Raw genomic sequence first — 16,726 nt, 5'->3', positions numbered from 1 at the left:
ATCCGAAATCATATGTAATTCATAATGTCAGTTTACCTATGGCCCTCAAAGTGAGGATCAAGCGTGAATTCACATGAATTGAGTAATATTGAGAACTGAATAAGAAAAATAATGCACTTTTTTAATAGTTATATTTGATATTAGCACACATTTACATTAATACTGAATCTCCTGTCATTGTCCTGGTCTCTGTGCAAAGACTGGGTCACCTTGACCCAGTTTAGACGTAACGGATCTAGTACGGCTGAACTATCCATGCTATACTGTACATCTAGCCAGTGGCATCACAGTAAATCATTCCTGTTAGCCAATCAGGGCACCCCTGGTTGAGCCTTTATTTTTGATTGGCTAGGCTGGGTCAGGGAGGACTGCAGTGGTGGTGTGTAAGGGTTGTTTCACTTTATATGCTTTAAACTGCTGATGTGTGTGTATGTGTATTAACGATTCAGGTTTTATAAAACTGCTGTGTCATCCTGGCCTGCTATCATCAGGGTCAGGCTTTTCCAGTAGGCTGAGGAGTATTTTTTTTAGTGTTTGTATGTTATAATCATGTGTGTGTGTGTGTGTGTGTGTGTGTATTATTTTTAAATTATGGTAGGTGCTTGCAGTAAGAGAGAGTTTGATGACACTGCACAAGGCTTATACGTCACATTTATGCTTCCTGGTAAAAATGTCATATCATATCATATCATATTATAATAGCCAATGTAGACACACTAACATTTAATACGAAAACTTTTAATAAAATAATAATCAGAAACAATGAGACCTATTTTTCTGTGTCTGAATGATTGTTATCATATTAGTATAAAAATGTGTATAATAATAAAATTAATATTAAAAAATTGTATGTATCACATTTACCACATGCTAGTAGTTTCAGTTTCACATAAAATTTGTTTTTAATGTATGTTGTTTATAATGAATGCCTCTACAAGTTATGTTTGTTTTATACTAATATTTTTTATTTTTGTTCTGAACAAAAATAAACTTGTTGAGTGAGTAAAATATGCCGTTATAGCGTTTTTATCATTTTTATTATTATTATTATTATATATTTTTTACAGGATTTTTTTTACATTTAGGGGGTAATAAAATTTGACTTACCCATTTTTTTTTCCTTTTTTTTTTTTTAACTTAATGCGACCTATAGTCAAATGCGACTTATTTTCCAGAAAACAGAAAATTATATTATGATGTTATGTTGTTATATATGGACATCATAGTTTAACATAACGTTCAGATTATTGTTTATTTTCAAATAATAATCAGAAATATTATTATTATTATTATTATAACAATAAATATTATGTGATGTGCCGTACCATAATATGTAACAAAAAAGGAAATCAATACTCAATACCTGATCACAAGAAAGTCATTAAATACAGTCTGATTTGCATATGTAGGCCCTAGATGATAGGTTTCAACCTTGTTAATTCAGTTAATGTTGAGTCAAGGTTAATTTTTTCTTGGGTAGAGTGAATCCTAATTAAGCTAGACATCCAGAAGAACAATGAAGGTCAGAGCTGTCTGGCCTCAGCTTATAACTAGTAGGTTACATTTTTTGACTCACTGCACTGTCATGTTCAGGTATCAATTTATATTGCATCAGGTTTTCACTTTGTGTTGACCTTGTTTGTGATTATCTGTAATTTTTTTGGAAAGCTGTTGTTGAAATAAATAGATCCAATAAAAGTGGAAGGATGAATCAAAATAAACCAAATTTTCATTGATGCATATTTGTGATTTTATTTTCCTTTAGCTGGATGACACCAGCTCTTCAGAGGGAAGCACTATCGACATAAAGCCTGATGAGGAAGAACTGGCTGTAGTGGAGGTTGTGGAAGAGTACTTAGACCCAGAGGCATGCTGGACTGATGGTGAGCAATGCATGCATCTGTCAATAGTTTGAATTAATTACAATTAATAAATCAAATGTATAAATATTTGCTGAGAACAAATATGTAATTAATTGTACAAAATAAACATTAAACTGTATATACTGTACTGCACATTTAATGTTCACTAGTAAAGCAGTACATTTGTTTTAGCTTTAGATAAGAAAGCATACATTGTGAACATCGATTTGATTTGATTTGATGTGTGTTCAGTATATGTGTAATATGTTTTTCAGCCTGCGTGGCACGGTACAAATGCTGTGACGTGCCTATTACCGAGGGCTGGGGAAAGTACTGGTGGTTTCTGAGGAAAACTTGCTACCTTATTGTTGAACACAACTGGTTTGAGACACTCATCATTTTTATGATTCTGCTCAGCTCTGGAGCTCTGGTGAGGTCACACACATGCACACAAGTAGAAACTGATTTTATTTGCTACTATTCTCTTAAAAGTGCTAAGATGTAAATCACATTCCATGGATGCAGTACACAGGTGTTCAGTTCATTTTATTAAAGAATTTGAAGCATATATTTCATGTTGTAAATTAATAAATAAATACATTTCTTTAATTTATTGGCAATATTTATTGATAACCAGAAACCAGCATTGATACCAAACTTGCTATCTCCTACTTAGTGGCTGCTTAATTTAGTCTAAATTTATTAAATGTTGTTAATTTATATATTTTTTATGTTGTTATTTGTTATTTAATAAATGCATATTTCTAGACATGTATTTAACATGCATTTAGAGTACTTTACATTGGGGTTACAACAACATGAAATATTTAGTTCTGGTGTTTACATATTCTGAATGTTAAGCTTCTTTTTTCATTTACCTTTGTTGAAAAAGAGGGGGAAATATATATATATATATATATATATATATATATATATATATATATATATATATATATATATATATATATATATATATACACACATACATTTTTTGAAAGAGTTCTAGGGCATATTTTACATGCAGTTTGTTTAAAGTGATTCAGATAACCTTTATGTGTGTTGCAGATAAATTAGTTATAAAATTTTCTATAAATTAGATAAAGAGTAGAGACCTCAAAAATGTCCATTGATTTTTGAACATCAGTGATAAAGATTTGCAGAAGCTGAAAGAATTAAAGACTGAGATAAAGATTCTGAAATAGGATCGGACGATACATGGGCACAGTGTAGATATCTCAACCTTTCACCATATATTTGTGCAAAACTAATGCAATTTAATGCTAGTGCAGGTAGATTTTAATGTGATTGAGGAGGCATAGCATAATGTGTGATATATGATCTATGTAAGTAGCTAATGGCTATCACTATATTGCACTGTACCGGCTCCTGCACCTCAGCAGTCTGTCTAGGGGCTGCAGTATCTCATGTCTGCTGTTAGGGACCGTAGCCAAGTGCTGCAGAAATGGACGCACATGCAGACAATTCTGCTGCCTCTCTCACAGCTACTGTTATAGATCGTGCCCGCTAAAGTGAAAGTGCAAGCTAAAGTAAGTGGGGTTGCAGTGCCATCCTTTGGTGATGTCAGGGACTGAAAGTGCTTGTGGGAAATATGCAGTTGAGAAATCTTCAATTAAACAAACTAATTGAAAATAATTTTGACAAACATGCATCAAGATTTAGTTACCATAATTGATTTTGTAGCCATTAGAAAGAAGAATTGAACATTCAGAAACACTGTGCTAATTAAATGTTTTGTTTCTAAGGCATTCGAGGATGTATACATCGAACAGAGGAAAACCATCCAGATCATTCTAGAATATGCAGACAGAGTCTTCACATACATTTTCATCCTGGAAATGTTGCTGAAATGGGTGGCCTATGGCTTTGTCAAATACTTCACAAATGCATGGTGCTGGCTGGACTTCTTCATTGTGGATGTAAGTAACTTACAGTAATACCCATAAATCACAGCTGTTATCCCTTGCACTGCCTCACATCAGATGGGTTATTTTGCAGACATATGCAGTAGTTTTCAGTTTTTCATGGTGCATTGTCAGTCCTTTTGGGGATTAATTATATTATTCTCAATACAAACAAACATGTTTTTCTATTCTATTCCTTTTGTGGTCTGCTCTGAGGTCAGTGGTCATTGTCTTCGGACTGATCTTAAAATTAGATTTGATCTTCACCGGTAGAGTCCTCGGGTGTTGAGGCGCACTCAATTTAGTGTTTATTAGTCCTGTCTCAAAATATGTATACTAATAACATTATTATTATTACTTCTTCTTTATTTTCTCTAATTATTATTTATTCTTGATCTTATGGGAATAAAATGTTAATGTAAAGCAGAAATGTACAGAAACATTGTTACTAGTGACACTGTTACCTTATTTTATTTAAAGATATATATGATGCATTTCAATGTATTTCCCCTTTTCATAATATAAACATTAGAATCGGCAAAAAACTACTTATTGTGAATCCTAGGTTTACGAACAGAACCCAGATTTTTACAACTTAATTGTATCATTTTACATCTATCATAGATGATTCTTTTAGTTGAAACCACATAGAAAAATATCAAGACTCATTCATGTTACTTTTCCATTTCTAAAGATTCAAGTGACTAAATGTAGTGTGATATCCAGGTTTAAAATCCAGCAAGTTCCCATACATACGTTTCAAATTATTTTAGCATTTTTTAAATGAAAGTTAATGCAATTATTAATGTTAGTTCATCATGGAATACTTTTGAATTTATTTATATGCTAATATTATTAAACTCTCACAAAAAAAAAAAAATCACTTTTTCACTTTGGCTCCTTGCTTTTTTTTTTAATGAAATATGTACATAGACATACTTGTAAATTAACTTGATAAAATAGGTCATTTTGAAATGGTTGACATAGTAATGATGTCAAGACAGTGAACATGTCTAAATGACATTTATATACATAGCCTATTTTGGTTTGCAGCCACTTGGCAGTGCCCATTGTATGTTTGACTACATATCTAAGTCCTAAACGAAGGTGTTTCTGATTGCTAGTTATTGTCCCTGACAGGCACTGTAACCTTGTCTCTCTATAGTGCTGATGGACACAGAGGGCCTGAGGGGGCATAAGAGGGCCGTGAAATGAGGGGCCAGGGTAAGGTCTCTGCTAGGACTCTCTTGTTCTTTTACAGGAGTTCCTCTCTCTCTCTGCCTCCTTACTCTCCCAAACCGCCCTGTTATCCTAGTGACTCTCGATTGGTCTCGTGTGTACCGTACGCGGTTGGTGTTTGTACGTATTGTGCGTATCTTGTGTGTACAAAGTACAGTGAATGTGCTTGTAAGTTTGTTCACACCTCTTCTCTAAATGTGTCCCTTCACCCCTTTTTGTATTTCTCAACCAAAAGTTTCCTTCCAGGTTTGCTGTAAGCTGCTTTCCGAGCTTCGTCTGCCTGTGATACCAAAAACGAATCGCATACTAAGATCAAAATGCAAACATTTGGGTCACCCAATATACAGTACCTATGACTGGTTTACCTATGACTGGTTAACCCCATGTTTAACCTAAATCTCTCTCCTCTCTCTCTCTCTCTGATGTTGAATACACGTATATGCATACATACATGAGCAAGCCCTTCTATATGTATGTATATATGTGTTTACTGCCTCTCCAGCTCAGTGTCAACGTAGGGTCCTCTCTCTTTCTCCTTGATGTCCTCCTTGAGTCTAACACTTTGGCCCATCTCTTTCTCTCTTCCTCCCTTCCTCTTTCTCTCTTTGTATAGGTGTCTATAGTCAGCCTTATAGCTAATGCGCTGGGCTACTCAGACTTGGGCCCCATAAAGTCCCTGAGGACTTTGAGGGCTCTCAGGCCCCTGAGAGCTTTGTCCCGGTTTGAGGGCATGAGGGTAAGATCCAGGGCTGCCCTATGCATGCCAGTCACTCTGTGAGAACACGACTGCATGCCGAAAACCACCATTGTGCAGAAAGCAAAACCACAGCTATATAAAGTATAAGCAAACCTATCAGGATTCTGGAAATCCAAATAACATTGTTTTGGCTAGACTTATCCTTCAAGTGCATGTATTTTAAAACTCTCTGCATGGAAAACCTTTTCAACATTGCGTCATGATGCAGCTGAAATATGAAGATTTAGCTTCCTTTTATGGATTTCTTAGATGTCAAGAAGCATAATGAAATTCCTTTTGCATTCAACTGACATCGCAAATAATCTTATAGCAACTTTTGGGGAAACTTATGGTTTTTAGAGTAAAGATGAGAGGGGATATTATGTGAAGCTGCCTCATCACCACCATTCATTTCTTTTGTTGGGTTTTTATTTGAAACAAGATAACTACCATTCATGCAACAACATTAATTAAGGCCTTTTTGTGATGTTTATAGCATCCATATGCTTTAAAGCAGCACTATGTAACTTTTGGCACTCTGGCGGTTAATAAACAGAAATGCAAGCATCCCACAGCAGTGCATTCTAACCGGAGTCACTTCTCTTAAATTTATGTCTATGACAAAAACGTGGGTTTGAAGATGAATTCATGATGTACTCGCTCAGTATATCCATTTTTTTATTTTGGATACTGAAAAAGTTACATAGTGCTGCTTTAAAGGACTATCACTGTTTCACTGTTTCTCTCAAAATACCTCTGCCATTTTCTAAAGTCGTCCTCCAGCCTGAACCCCTAGTTCCCATGCTCTGTCTTCATCCTGCTCTTTCCTGCAACCTAATACCTATCCACCAATTCCTCCAGTCAAAACAGAACAATGTGTAAAAATGCCATGGCATACCTATTCAGTTTGTCTGATCATTTTTCTCAAGGTGTTTAATTATAATGTAATCTGGTTTTGGTTATGATGGCCATATGTTTGGTTTTAAGTATAGTATTCGCTATAAAAGACATATAAAAGAGAGCATTTTTATGCATCAATCATAGGCCAGTAATGGAATATGGGAATAAAGTGATTTATGTCAAAAATGCATAATTTTCAGTCATTTAAGCCAAATTTGAAAGACTAATAGATAATGTTAATGCAAAGCAACATCAGAAGTCAGCAGCTTCTAACCCTAATGCTAAATAATTATTTGACTAATGGAACTTGAATATAACTCTTTATCTGCATTAATACTAGTTTCTTGTATAGGCTAATGGTTTGTCTTTTTTCTTTTTTCTTTTTCTTCCACTAAAGTACTGCATTACTGTTTTTTGTATCCACTCAGTTGTTCATAATCTTGTTTAATCTCTTTGCCATCGCATATCATGTAGAATGCATGTTCTTGAAGGTGTAAGAATAAAGTCATGTTCCCCCCTTAGTTGTTTCGTATCTAATCTCTGAGATTGTGTAATTATCTCATTGACTTGTGTATTTAGTAATGCTAATCATATTTATAAATCATATATATATATATATATATATATATATATACACACCATTCGTATACATATACACCAGGCTGAGAAAACTCCACTGATTGCCTGAATGCCTGGACTATGGGAGAATGTACAGGTCAAATTTCCCTACCTGAGAATTATTCGTTTTTACTTATTTTTGAGAAATATATTTTTGATACTGTCCCTTTTGATAAAATCCCTACACTTTGTTTGTAGGATCACTAATTAATGAGTTAGTAAGATTGTTGATATGGTTAATTTTATAGATGGGGGTGGGGGTGGGGGGGGGGGGGCATGGCTGCTGCTAGGATTGAGGCCCTGCATGCACCATTATTGGCTAACCATTTCTGACATCACCCAACCAGATGACATGTGCTGACATCACAGCTTTTGTGTGTACCATGAGTGAGAGGTGATTGGGAGGGTGGGAGTCTTCCTCTACAGTGTCTACCTTAACATTTTTACCACAAATGTGGCAGGTATTTTCTCTAAATATCTGTGTTCTTTCTTGACACTAAGTGGTATACTGGTATGGCAAGAGAAAAAAAAAATGGTGGTTATTTATTAATGTATCAGTAATAATAAATCAAAAGTGGCAATGGTTTACAAATTGAATTCCACTTTTCCAGTGGATACTGAGGCTGTTTTGCTTCTGCTTGTTTCTTACTACTTGAGACAGTTGTCAAGCATAATTGCTACCCATTCTTATTTTAAAAAACATAGACTCATCATATTTAATATAATTCTGGATTCTTAAGATTATAGAATATTTGAAAATAATACCTTTCTTCCAATCATCGAATGGGGAACAATGCTGGCTTGCAAATAAGGTAGCAAGTGAATAATGTGAAGCAGATAGAAGCAGAGCATGTGAAATCCAGCATGCAGCTCACAGACAGAGAAAAAAAAACACTTTTACTATCCTGCATATTTGAACCTTGGTGTGATAAAAACTGCTAAAAGTTCAATTTAAATCAAACATTTAATCAGAATAAAGAATTTTCTTGTATTTTATCTGTATAACCTTTGCCACTTTAATTTACATAATTTCTGTTTGGGGATCGAGCCATACCGGTTTACATCATCTTAGTGCTGTCATCTTTAGATTCTATGTTAAGTTACAATACATTTGTGTATTTATCTCCATGCTCTTACTGTGTAATTACAGTAGATGCATAGACATTGATCAACAAATGACCAGATATTACTACAATTTATTTGTTATTAAACATTTATCAGTAAAATAAATGTAAATAGATGTTGTTCTAAAAGAGATTCATTTACCTTTTTGTTCATGAAAAAATATGTAGAGGTGGAAAATTGGATCGCTTTCAAAAGAGCTTGAAGATATGCACATTACATGTTTAACGTAAGAACATCAGAATAGCTCAATTTTACTCTAACACCCACTTTCTCTATCTCTCTGTTTATTTTTTATTTCTCTCTCAAACATTCTATTGAAATCCATCCTACTTTTTTGCCCACTTCTCCCAATTGTTTTCCTTTTTTTTTTTGTCCTATAGGTTGTCGTGAATGCTTTGGTGGGTGCCATTCCCTCCATTATGAATGTGCTGTTGGTGTGTTTGATCTTCTGGCTGATCTTCAGTATTATGGGTGTCAACCTGTTCGCTGGGAAGTACTATTACTGCTTCAACGAGACATCAGAGGAGTATTTTGACGCTGAAGTTGTCGACAACAGGACAGAATGCTTTGCACTCATCAATTCAAACCACACAGAGGTTCGCTGGAAGAATGTGAAGATCAACTTTGATAATGTGGGCGCAGGTTACCTGGCACTCTTGCAAGTGGTAAGTCATCTCACATCTTTTGTGTATCAGTTGTTTAAATACCCACCATACCAACACAAGTTTCTTAATAATTAAACTCTTAAGAGGATAAACACATAGTACCTTTGTTACTGTGCTTAGATTTGAGTTTGGTTTTTTCTCCGTATGACTTAGGCCACATTTAAAGGCTGGATGGACATCATGTATGCTGCTGTGGATTCCAGAAGGGTACGGATGTGTCTATAGTGTGACACTGTTTGCTCTTGATTCAAGTGAGTCAGTTTTTGCTTATTGCTGCTTTCAGGTTGAGGACCAGCCCATCTATGAAGACAACATCTACATGTATATATATTTTGTCATCTTCATAATCTTTGGGTCCTTCTTCACTCTGAATCTCTTCATTGGTGTCATTATTGACAACTTCAACCAACAGAAGAAAAAGATAAGTGTTCTCTCTTTTCCCACCACTTATAGTGCTGACCTCACCTACATTTCTTCTCTGTCCTTTGCACTTTTTTTTATTTTATCTCCTATTCTGTCCGTATTTTTGCAAGACAGGCTTTCAGTTTTGTGTTCAATGGTGAAATCTCTACAGCCACAGTGTGCAATGCTGTGGGTTTGTATGGGCCTGTGCTCCATTTGAGCACATGTGGTTGAGGAAGATTGTCAGGTTGTAACCAGTCTTTTTTGTTTGTGCCTATACTTTGGAGGTCAGGATATCTTCATGACTGAAGAACAGAAAAAGTACTACAATGCTATGAAGAAACTAGGCTCAAAGAAACCCCAGAAACCCATCCCTAGACCTCTGGTATGCAGACAGATAAGCATTTAGATCTGGGTTGCTACACATATCTGGTCATAGTGAGAGACCAATAATGGCATATTTAAGCATGTGTATTCTTTTTATATCAAGTTGATAAAAGAAGCATATGGCATAAAATGCAATCGCAAAGGAAATTTAAATGCAAAAAGTTGCATTTAAAAAACATTCTTATGGTTGCATTCAGCTATATTCTAAATATAAATTAAACAGTTTTAAATGTTTAATTTGTCTATCTCAAAAGCATTTTAATTTATTGATTATTGTTTAATTTAACTACATTTTAAATAAATGAAAAAGTTTTTAAATGTTTATTTGTCAATTTCAGAAGCGTTTTATTAATTTATTATTTTATTGCTACATTTTAAATAAATGAAAAACTTTTCAAATGTTTAATTGTCAATTTCAGAAGCGTTTTATTAATTTATTATTTTATTGCTACATTTTAAATAAATGAAAACGTTTTCAAATGTTTATTTGTCAATTTCAGAAGCGTTTTATTAATTTATTATTTTATTGCTACATTTAAATAAAAATTTTTTTAATGAACTGAACATTTTCTAGTTTTTAAATATGTCTATGTATTTGTCAATTTCTAATTAAAAATTCTGTCTTATTTATTTACTTTACATATATTAGAAAATAAATCAGCTGATTTCCTCATATTGATTTTAAGTAATTCTTCTAGTCTTTTAATCTCTTCTGTATTTTGTCTTCTTTTCCTTTTATTACAGAACAAAATCCAAGGGATGGTATTTGACTTTGTCACTCAGCAGGCCTTTGACATTTCCATCATGATTCTCATCTGTCTCAACATGGTTACCATGATGGTGGAAACTGATGATCAGTCGGATGAGACAGAGAACATTTTGTACTTGGTAAACTTCATATTCATTGTGGCCTTCACTGGCGAGTTCGTCCTAAAACTCTTTGCTCTACGACACTACTATTTCACCAATGGTTGGAACATCTTTGACTGCGTTGTCGTCATTCTGTCCATTGTGGGTGAGTGTTGTGTCCAAATGTGATTTCATCAATATTTTTCTTGACACCTTTTTGAACAGTTTTGTAAAAAAAAGATTTTGGTTTTGTTTTTCAGGTATGTTCCTGGCAGACCTCATTGAGAAGTACTTTGTGTCACCAACTTTGTTCAGGGTCATCCGTCTGGCTCGAATTGGCCGTATTCTGCGTCTAATCAAAGGAGCCAAGGGCATCCGGACATTACTGTTCGCTTTGATGATGTCGCTTCCTGCGCTGTTCAACATCGGCCTGCTGCTTTTCCTAGTCATGTTCATCTTCTCCATTTTTGGCATGTCTAATTTTGCCTATGTGAAACGAGAAGTAGGAATTGATGACATGTATAACTTTGAAACTTTTGGCAACAGCATGATCTGTCTGTTCATGATCACCACATCAGCTGGGTGGGATGGCCTCTTGGCTCCTATCTTGAACTATCCGCCTGACTGCAACCCCGAGAAAGAGAACCCAGGAACCACAGTTAAGGGCGATTGTGGCAATCCCTCAGTAGGAATCTTCTTCTTTGTGATGTACATTATTGTGTCCTTCCTGATTGTGGTGAACATGTACATCGCTATCATCTTGGAGAACTTCAGTGTTGCCACCGAGGAGAGTGCTGATCCACTGTGCGAAGACGACTTTGAGTCCTTCTATGAAATCTGGGAGAAGTTCGACCCGGATGCTTCGCAGTTCATCACCTTTGCCAAGCTGTCAGACTTTGCAGATACATTAGAACATCCTCTCCGTGTGCCAAAGCCAAACATCATCGAGCTGATCGCCATGGATATGCCCATGGTGAGTGGCGACCGCATTCACTGCTTGGATATTCTGTTCGCCTTTACCAAGCGTGTGCTGGGTGACAGCGGCGACCTGGACATGATGCGACAGCAAATGGAGGAGCGCTTTGTGGCGGCCAATCCCTCTAAGGTGTCATACGAGCCCATCACTACCACATTGCGGCGTAAACAGGAGGAGGTGTCAGCTATCGTCATCCAGAGGGCGTACCGAGCCCACCTGTCACGCAGAGGCTTCATCTGTAAACGCAGGCCCGCCAACAACAAACTGGAGAACGGAGGCACTAATCAGGAGAAGAAAGAGGGCACACCTTCCACTGCATCCCTGCCGTCCTATGACAGTGTAACCAAGCCCGAGAAGGAGAAACAGGACGACAACAATGAAGGCAAGGGCCGCAAAGAGAAAGGCCGAAACCAAAAAGACGTCAGGGAATCCAAGTGTTAAGACTGCTGCTGTAAAACTCATGGACAGTGATAATGATCACGATGATATTATAACAAAAACTGTCATTTCAAGCGAATGGAAACCTTGAATCAAACTATACAGATGTACAGATTAATTTCATTTAAGAGGAAAAACAACGCCGAAGTAACACGACAAAAAATTGTTTACAAACGTCACTGGTGTATCGAGGCGAAGAAAAGTGTTGGGGTTCCTCAAAGCTTGAAGATACTTACAAGTTAAACCAAACATAATCAGCTTCCTGTGTGACACTGTTGCATCAAGTCTTGATTAAAACTGAGTCAAATACGAGTTTAAAAACACAGATACTTTATGAAGTGTATTTTAGAGGGCTATATTGCGCTTCAGTATGGAACTCTTCACAGAGCAGGAACGTGATAACCCAAGGGAGAACTAGGATCCAATCCCACGCTTCTGAACTGCAACGGCGAACTTTCGATGCAGAAAACGAACACTGCTATTCATGAATGGATCAGCTTCCGGAAGCGAATGGTGAATGGAGTCTGCACCGTTTCATTTCATATATGTGTAAGAACTCAACGTTACTGTGAGAGCGAGCAGGATAGACATGAGTATGAAACAAAACAAAGAGTCTGGCTGAGTCCAACGTCTCTTTGCGTTGTTAGCGTCGAATATATTTTACAAGGTCTTTACATTATTTGAGCGGCAAAAATAGGAGAAACATGAGGAAAAATCCGAATTTAACATTTTGCCCATGTCACACTCAGTAACTGTGTCATGATAACTTTGTTATACCTGCATCAACAGGCTTTTTCTACATGGGCTTTCACACCGATAGGACAGGGGGCAATAACCAGGGGCCCCCAATACACATCTCCAAATGAATAATAAATAATTGTGCTTGTTCAATGCATAGAAATGACTTGCATGATGGCATGTTTTGATCAGAAATTTTGCATGAGTAATCATAGTCCACACAACACTAATACAGACCACCACAGTGGCTTGACGATGTTTTAGGCTGTCCACTGGCAAAATTTATGACCAGAAACCGAATTTAATCTGATACTGAGAAAACCAAATTGGTCCTAAGATGCTGAATCGCGTCTTCTCCTCTACTTAACACTATGAAATAGATTATCAAACATTAGGACAAAATTTGAGCTTGGCTTCAGATGGTACAAAATGCCTGTGACTAATCAGTGGCTTACGTACATTGAAACAAATACTAGCATTGTGGCACATTATTGGAGAGAAAGGATACAAGGGACATCCCATTTTTTGCTGCTCAGGAGATAATGAATGGGAAAACTAAATGTCAGAATGCGCGTGTATTGAGACGGGAGGAAAATGATACAAAACAACACTGTAATTCCTAAAGCTTCGTATTTTATTTGTATGCAGCAATATCGCTTACCTCACCTACAGCACTGCCCGCGCCGCGGGACATATTCTAGGTGGGTCCAGGGAGGGGCAAGAGGGTGGGGGGCAATGGTTTGGGCATTATTAGAGGAGTAGCAAGTTGGTTGGCATTTTAAATCTCCATCAGGAGTTAGATGAGATGAGCTATAACCGTTTCTGAGAAAGTGGCAGTTTTTTTTATTTTAGAAGAACAGAATTATAATATTTTTCATTCGATTTTATTTCCTTAAAGAGTTTTGCAGTGTGTCTATGCCTAGTCTCGTCCCGGTTTGTCCTTCAAGGATCAGCCGGATGTTTTTATCCGTGTATGAAGCCATCACATCTTCAGCAATGGTTTGATCGTAGCCAGGGACAGGACAGGACTTGAGAGAGACAGCGGGATGGTTGGGCCGTCACAGCTGTTTAAGGAGAAGCCAAAGATGTTTGTCTGATTATTTGGTGTGTGCAATTTGTGTCTGGAAGTTTCTGGAATGTCTCAGGAGCGGAGTGATCCTCTCCTCCTTAACTCTTTCAGACAGACTGATGCTTGTTGACGTTCCCCATTATTCTCAGGATACAACGCAGATGTATCATGTGACTCTGATGTCATCAATAAGGGCCTTCATTAGGTCCAGAGAATGTTTGTAATCTGGGGTGGAGCTGAAGCAGAAGCGCTCCCACCACACTGAACTCTCATGTAGAGAGAGGAGTAGGGCTATCTGACACAGAGCCGAGCTTCAGGCAGTAATAAGAGTGTTCATTGTGGAGGCGATGATTAAATGAAATCCAGACTGAGAATATTCAATTCTCACCACTGTTCTACAGAGGGCCTTGGTTTTAAATGTGCAGTTATTCGACCCCTGGTCAGCCTCGTTTCTCATCAGTACACCTCTACACTAATGCCAAATAACCAGTCAGCACTGGCCCCACAGCAGCTTATTGTGAGCCGGGCAACTCCACACATCAGAGCGACTTCATTTTCAGTTTAATTTAGTGATATCAGCGGTTTTCCCTTACCCTTCATCTGGTGTCAGTGGTCCAGTTGCTGCATGTGAGGGTGTTGACCTGAAACATAAGGGAAAAAGAATAATAAACTGCTCAGCAAAGCTCAGTCATTCTCATTTATGCATTCTCATTTATGCAGCCATGCAGGCTCGTCTGTATAAACAGCAAAAAAAAGAAAAGAAAAAAAAAGAATAAATAACATATGTTCGTTAAAAAGAAAAAAGGAATGAAAAATCAATGGAAAAATATATTGTACAGTATAGGCTATGTTGTAAGCAGCACAAAATGCTGAAAAGTTAAGAATTAACTTTTTAAGAGACTATAAATAATGTAATATATAATTTATTTTAATGGCATGCATAGTTTTTTTTTTTTGTAAATACAGAAAAAAAAAAGGAAAAAAAAACTACTACTGCTATTAATCTAATATTGAAAGATAATTATAACCTTAATAGAATGACTTCACTCATTGCCCTGGTCTCACTAGGTAGACTGTGACATATTTGTTAGAAGGTGTAGATTTTTTCGACACACTTTTCACATTAAAGAGGCGAATCTAATATATGTTACATGCAAAAAGTATATATAAATCTATACATAAATAAAGGCATATATATAGAGCTATACAACATATGTATCTATGTATATGTATATGTACATATGTGTATATATATGCACATGTATACATATGTATGTATATATGATACTGAGAGCACTGTCCTCCTCTGTGTTGACCTCTGCTTGAAGTGGAGGTGAAGCACTGCTGGCTGTCATTTGCTCATGTTCTTTCTTTCGTGCAATACGTTCGGTGAACGACCAAAACTGACCTGGCCCACATAGTGTGAGCTTGTGTGCGTGTTTGAGATGTCTGGGTTTGAGTGAGTGTTGTCTGTGTGCGTGCGCGGGTCTAGCTTTCAATGCACGGTGATGTACTGGCTTTTCACTATGGCTTATGTCGCCTGTTTTTGGGAGGGAATGCACTACAATTCATTTACACCCTGTGTGAATATGTCCTACCATCTCAAACTCACATACTACATACATATGCACTGGACACCACATGTTCTTTCCCCATAAACCCTGTTTTCATCTTCTGGCCTAATCGTCAAATACCATGATCTTTCAGTCCGAGTCTGAGAGAATGAGTGTGTGTGCACTTGTGGGGTAGGGGGGAAGGGACGAAGCGCGTGTGACCGTTTGGTCTCTTTAAATATGTGTGATGCAGCTTGACTTAAGCTTAGCTTGTTCTTCATCTCATAGATACACAGCAATGCATTTTGCAGTCTTAGGTTTGGTTAGGCTTTCTATTATGCTTTTCTTGTCTTTGTATGTTTGTTTAAGGTGCCTTTTGCTGCCAATTTTGTTTGTCGAAAAATGTAGATGATGTTGCATAAAATTCTCCTAAACAAGTGGAGCTTGTTTCAAATGAGCACTGGGAGAAAGAACTGAACTAAAGAATGTCTGTGACATCTATTAAAAAGCAAAAAATGAAACTAAAAAAAGACAAAATACAAAAAACGAAAATTACAAAAAGCGGGAAAAAAGAAAACTTAACTGGCATCAGCCTGACTTCATCAGAGATTGTCAAATAGCCTGGGGTGGGAAATAGAGTGCGTTGGCCACTCAGTGAAGAGTTGAGTCTATAGAAAGAGAAACAGTTTGCCTTCTGTGCTCAGCTTATGTTAATTTTCAGCCACTTCTTTTATTTTTCTATAAATACTGATTTCTGTCTGTTCTTTTGTAGCATGACTGAGATGCTATTTCCTTCATTTGCTGACAATAACTCAAGTGGTTTTTGGTTCATAATGTTGTTCTTATCTCTTGCCACTGATGTTGGAGAGGAGAGGGTGTGTTGCACAACCACTTGACTTAGTGAGAATCAGTGAAAGATTGTCTTCATTTGAGCACGAAAACCTTTTCCAAACAATAAAGCAGCCTTCCAGTTATGCTCGAGTGTTTGTGTTTTTTCTTCTTTTAAAAATGTTTAACAGTGTACCATATGAAATTTGGTGGAAGAGCATCTACTAACTCCACTGTGGGATATCCTGTTTTTATGTTTCAATCTTTCAAATATATGTATTCAGGTTTAAAATTTTGATACTCTACAATCGTACACTCATTATTGTTCTTATTTGCGATGTTGATAACGATGACTGGTCGGCCACAGTTGGAACACAGACAAACCTCTTTAAAAACGGCTTGTCTAGCTCTTGCCAGTC

At 36.7% G+C, this 16,726-nt stretch overlaps 1 protein-coding gene across 2 annotated transcripts in view; it reads left to right on the top strand.

Moving 5' to 3' along the window:
- The window catches only part of LOC128015735 (sodium channel protein type 8 subunit alpha), a 48,802-nt gene extending 32,349 nt beyond the window's left edge, over nucleotides 1–16,453 (top strand). For both annotated transcript variants that reach the window (XM_052599817.1, XM_052599816.1), the window contains 10 exons: nucleotides 1,766–1,883; nucleotides 2,138–2,292; nucleotides 3,626–3,799; nucleotides 5,637–5,759; nucleotides 8,783–9,067; nucleotides 9,221–9,274; nucleotides 9,351–9,488; nucleotides 9,750–9,854; nucleotides 10,601–10,871; nucleotides 10,966–16,453. In XM_052599817.1, coding sequence (XP_052455777.1) covers nucleotides 1,766–1,883; nucleotides 2,138–2,292; nucleotides 3,626–3,799; nucleotides 5,637–5,759; nucleotides 8,783–9,067; nucleotides 9,221–9,274; nucleotides 9,351–9,488; nucleotides 9,750–9,854; nucleotides 10,601–10,871; nucleotides 10,966–12,122 — 2,580 coding nt within the window. In that variant the 3' untranslated portion in view covers nucleotides 12,123–16,453. The remainder of the gene's footprint in view (nucleotides 1–1,765; nucleotides 1,884–2,137; nucleotides 2,293–3,625; nucleotides 3,800–5,636; nucleotides 5,760–8,782; nucleotides 9,068–9,220; nucleotides 9,275–9,350; nucleotides 9,489–9,749; nucleotides 9,855–10,600; nucleotides 10,872–10,965) is intronic.
- Nucleotides 16,454–16,726: the final 273 nt, after the last annotated feature.

The sequence above is a fragment of the Carassius gibelio genome, chromosome A6 (genome assembly GCF_023724105.1).
Source record: "Carassius gibelio isolate Cgi1373 ecotype wild population from Czech Republic chromosome A6, carGib1.2-hapl.c, whole genome shotgun sequence".
In the NCBI taxonomy this organism is placed as follows: Eukaryota; Metazoa; Chordata; class Actinopteri; order Cypriniformes; family Cyprinidae; genus Carassius; species Carassius gibelio.
The sequence above is the reverse complement of the archived record's forward strand: the minus strand, read 5'-3'. Positions and strand labels throughout refer to the sequence as shown.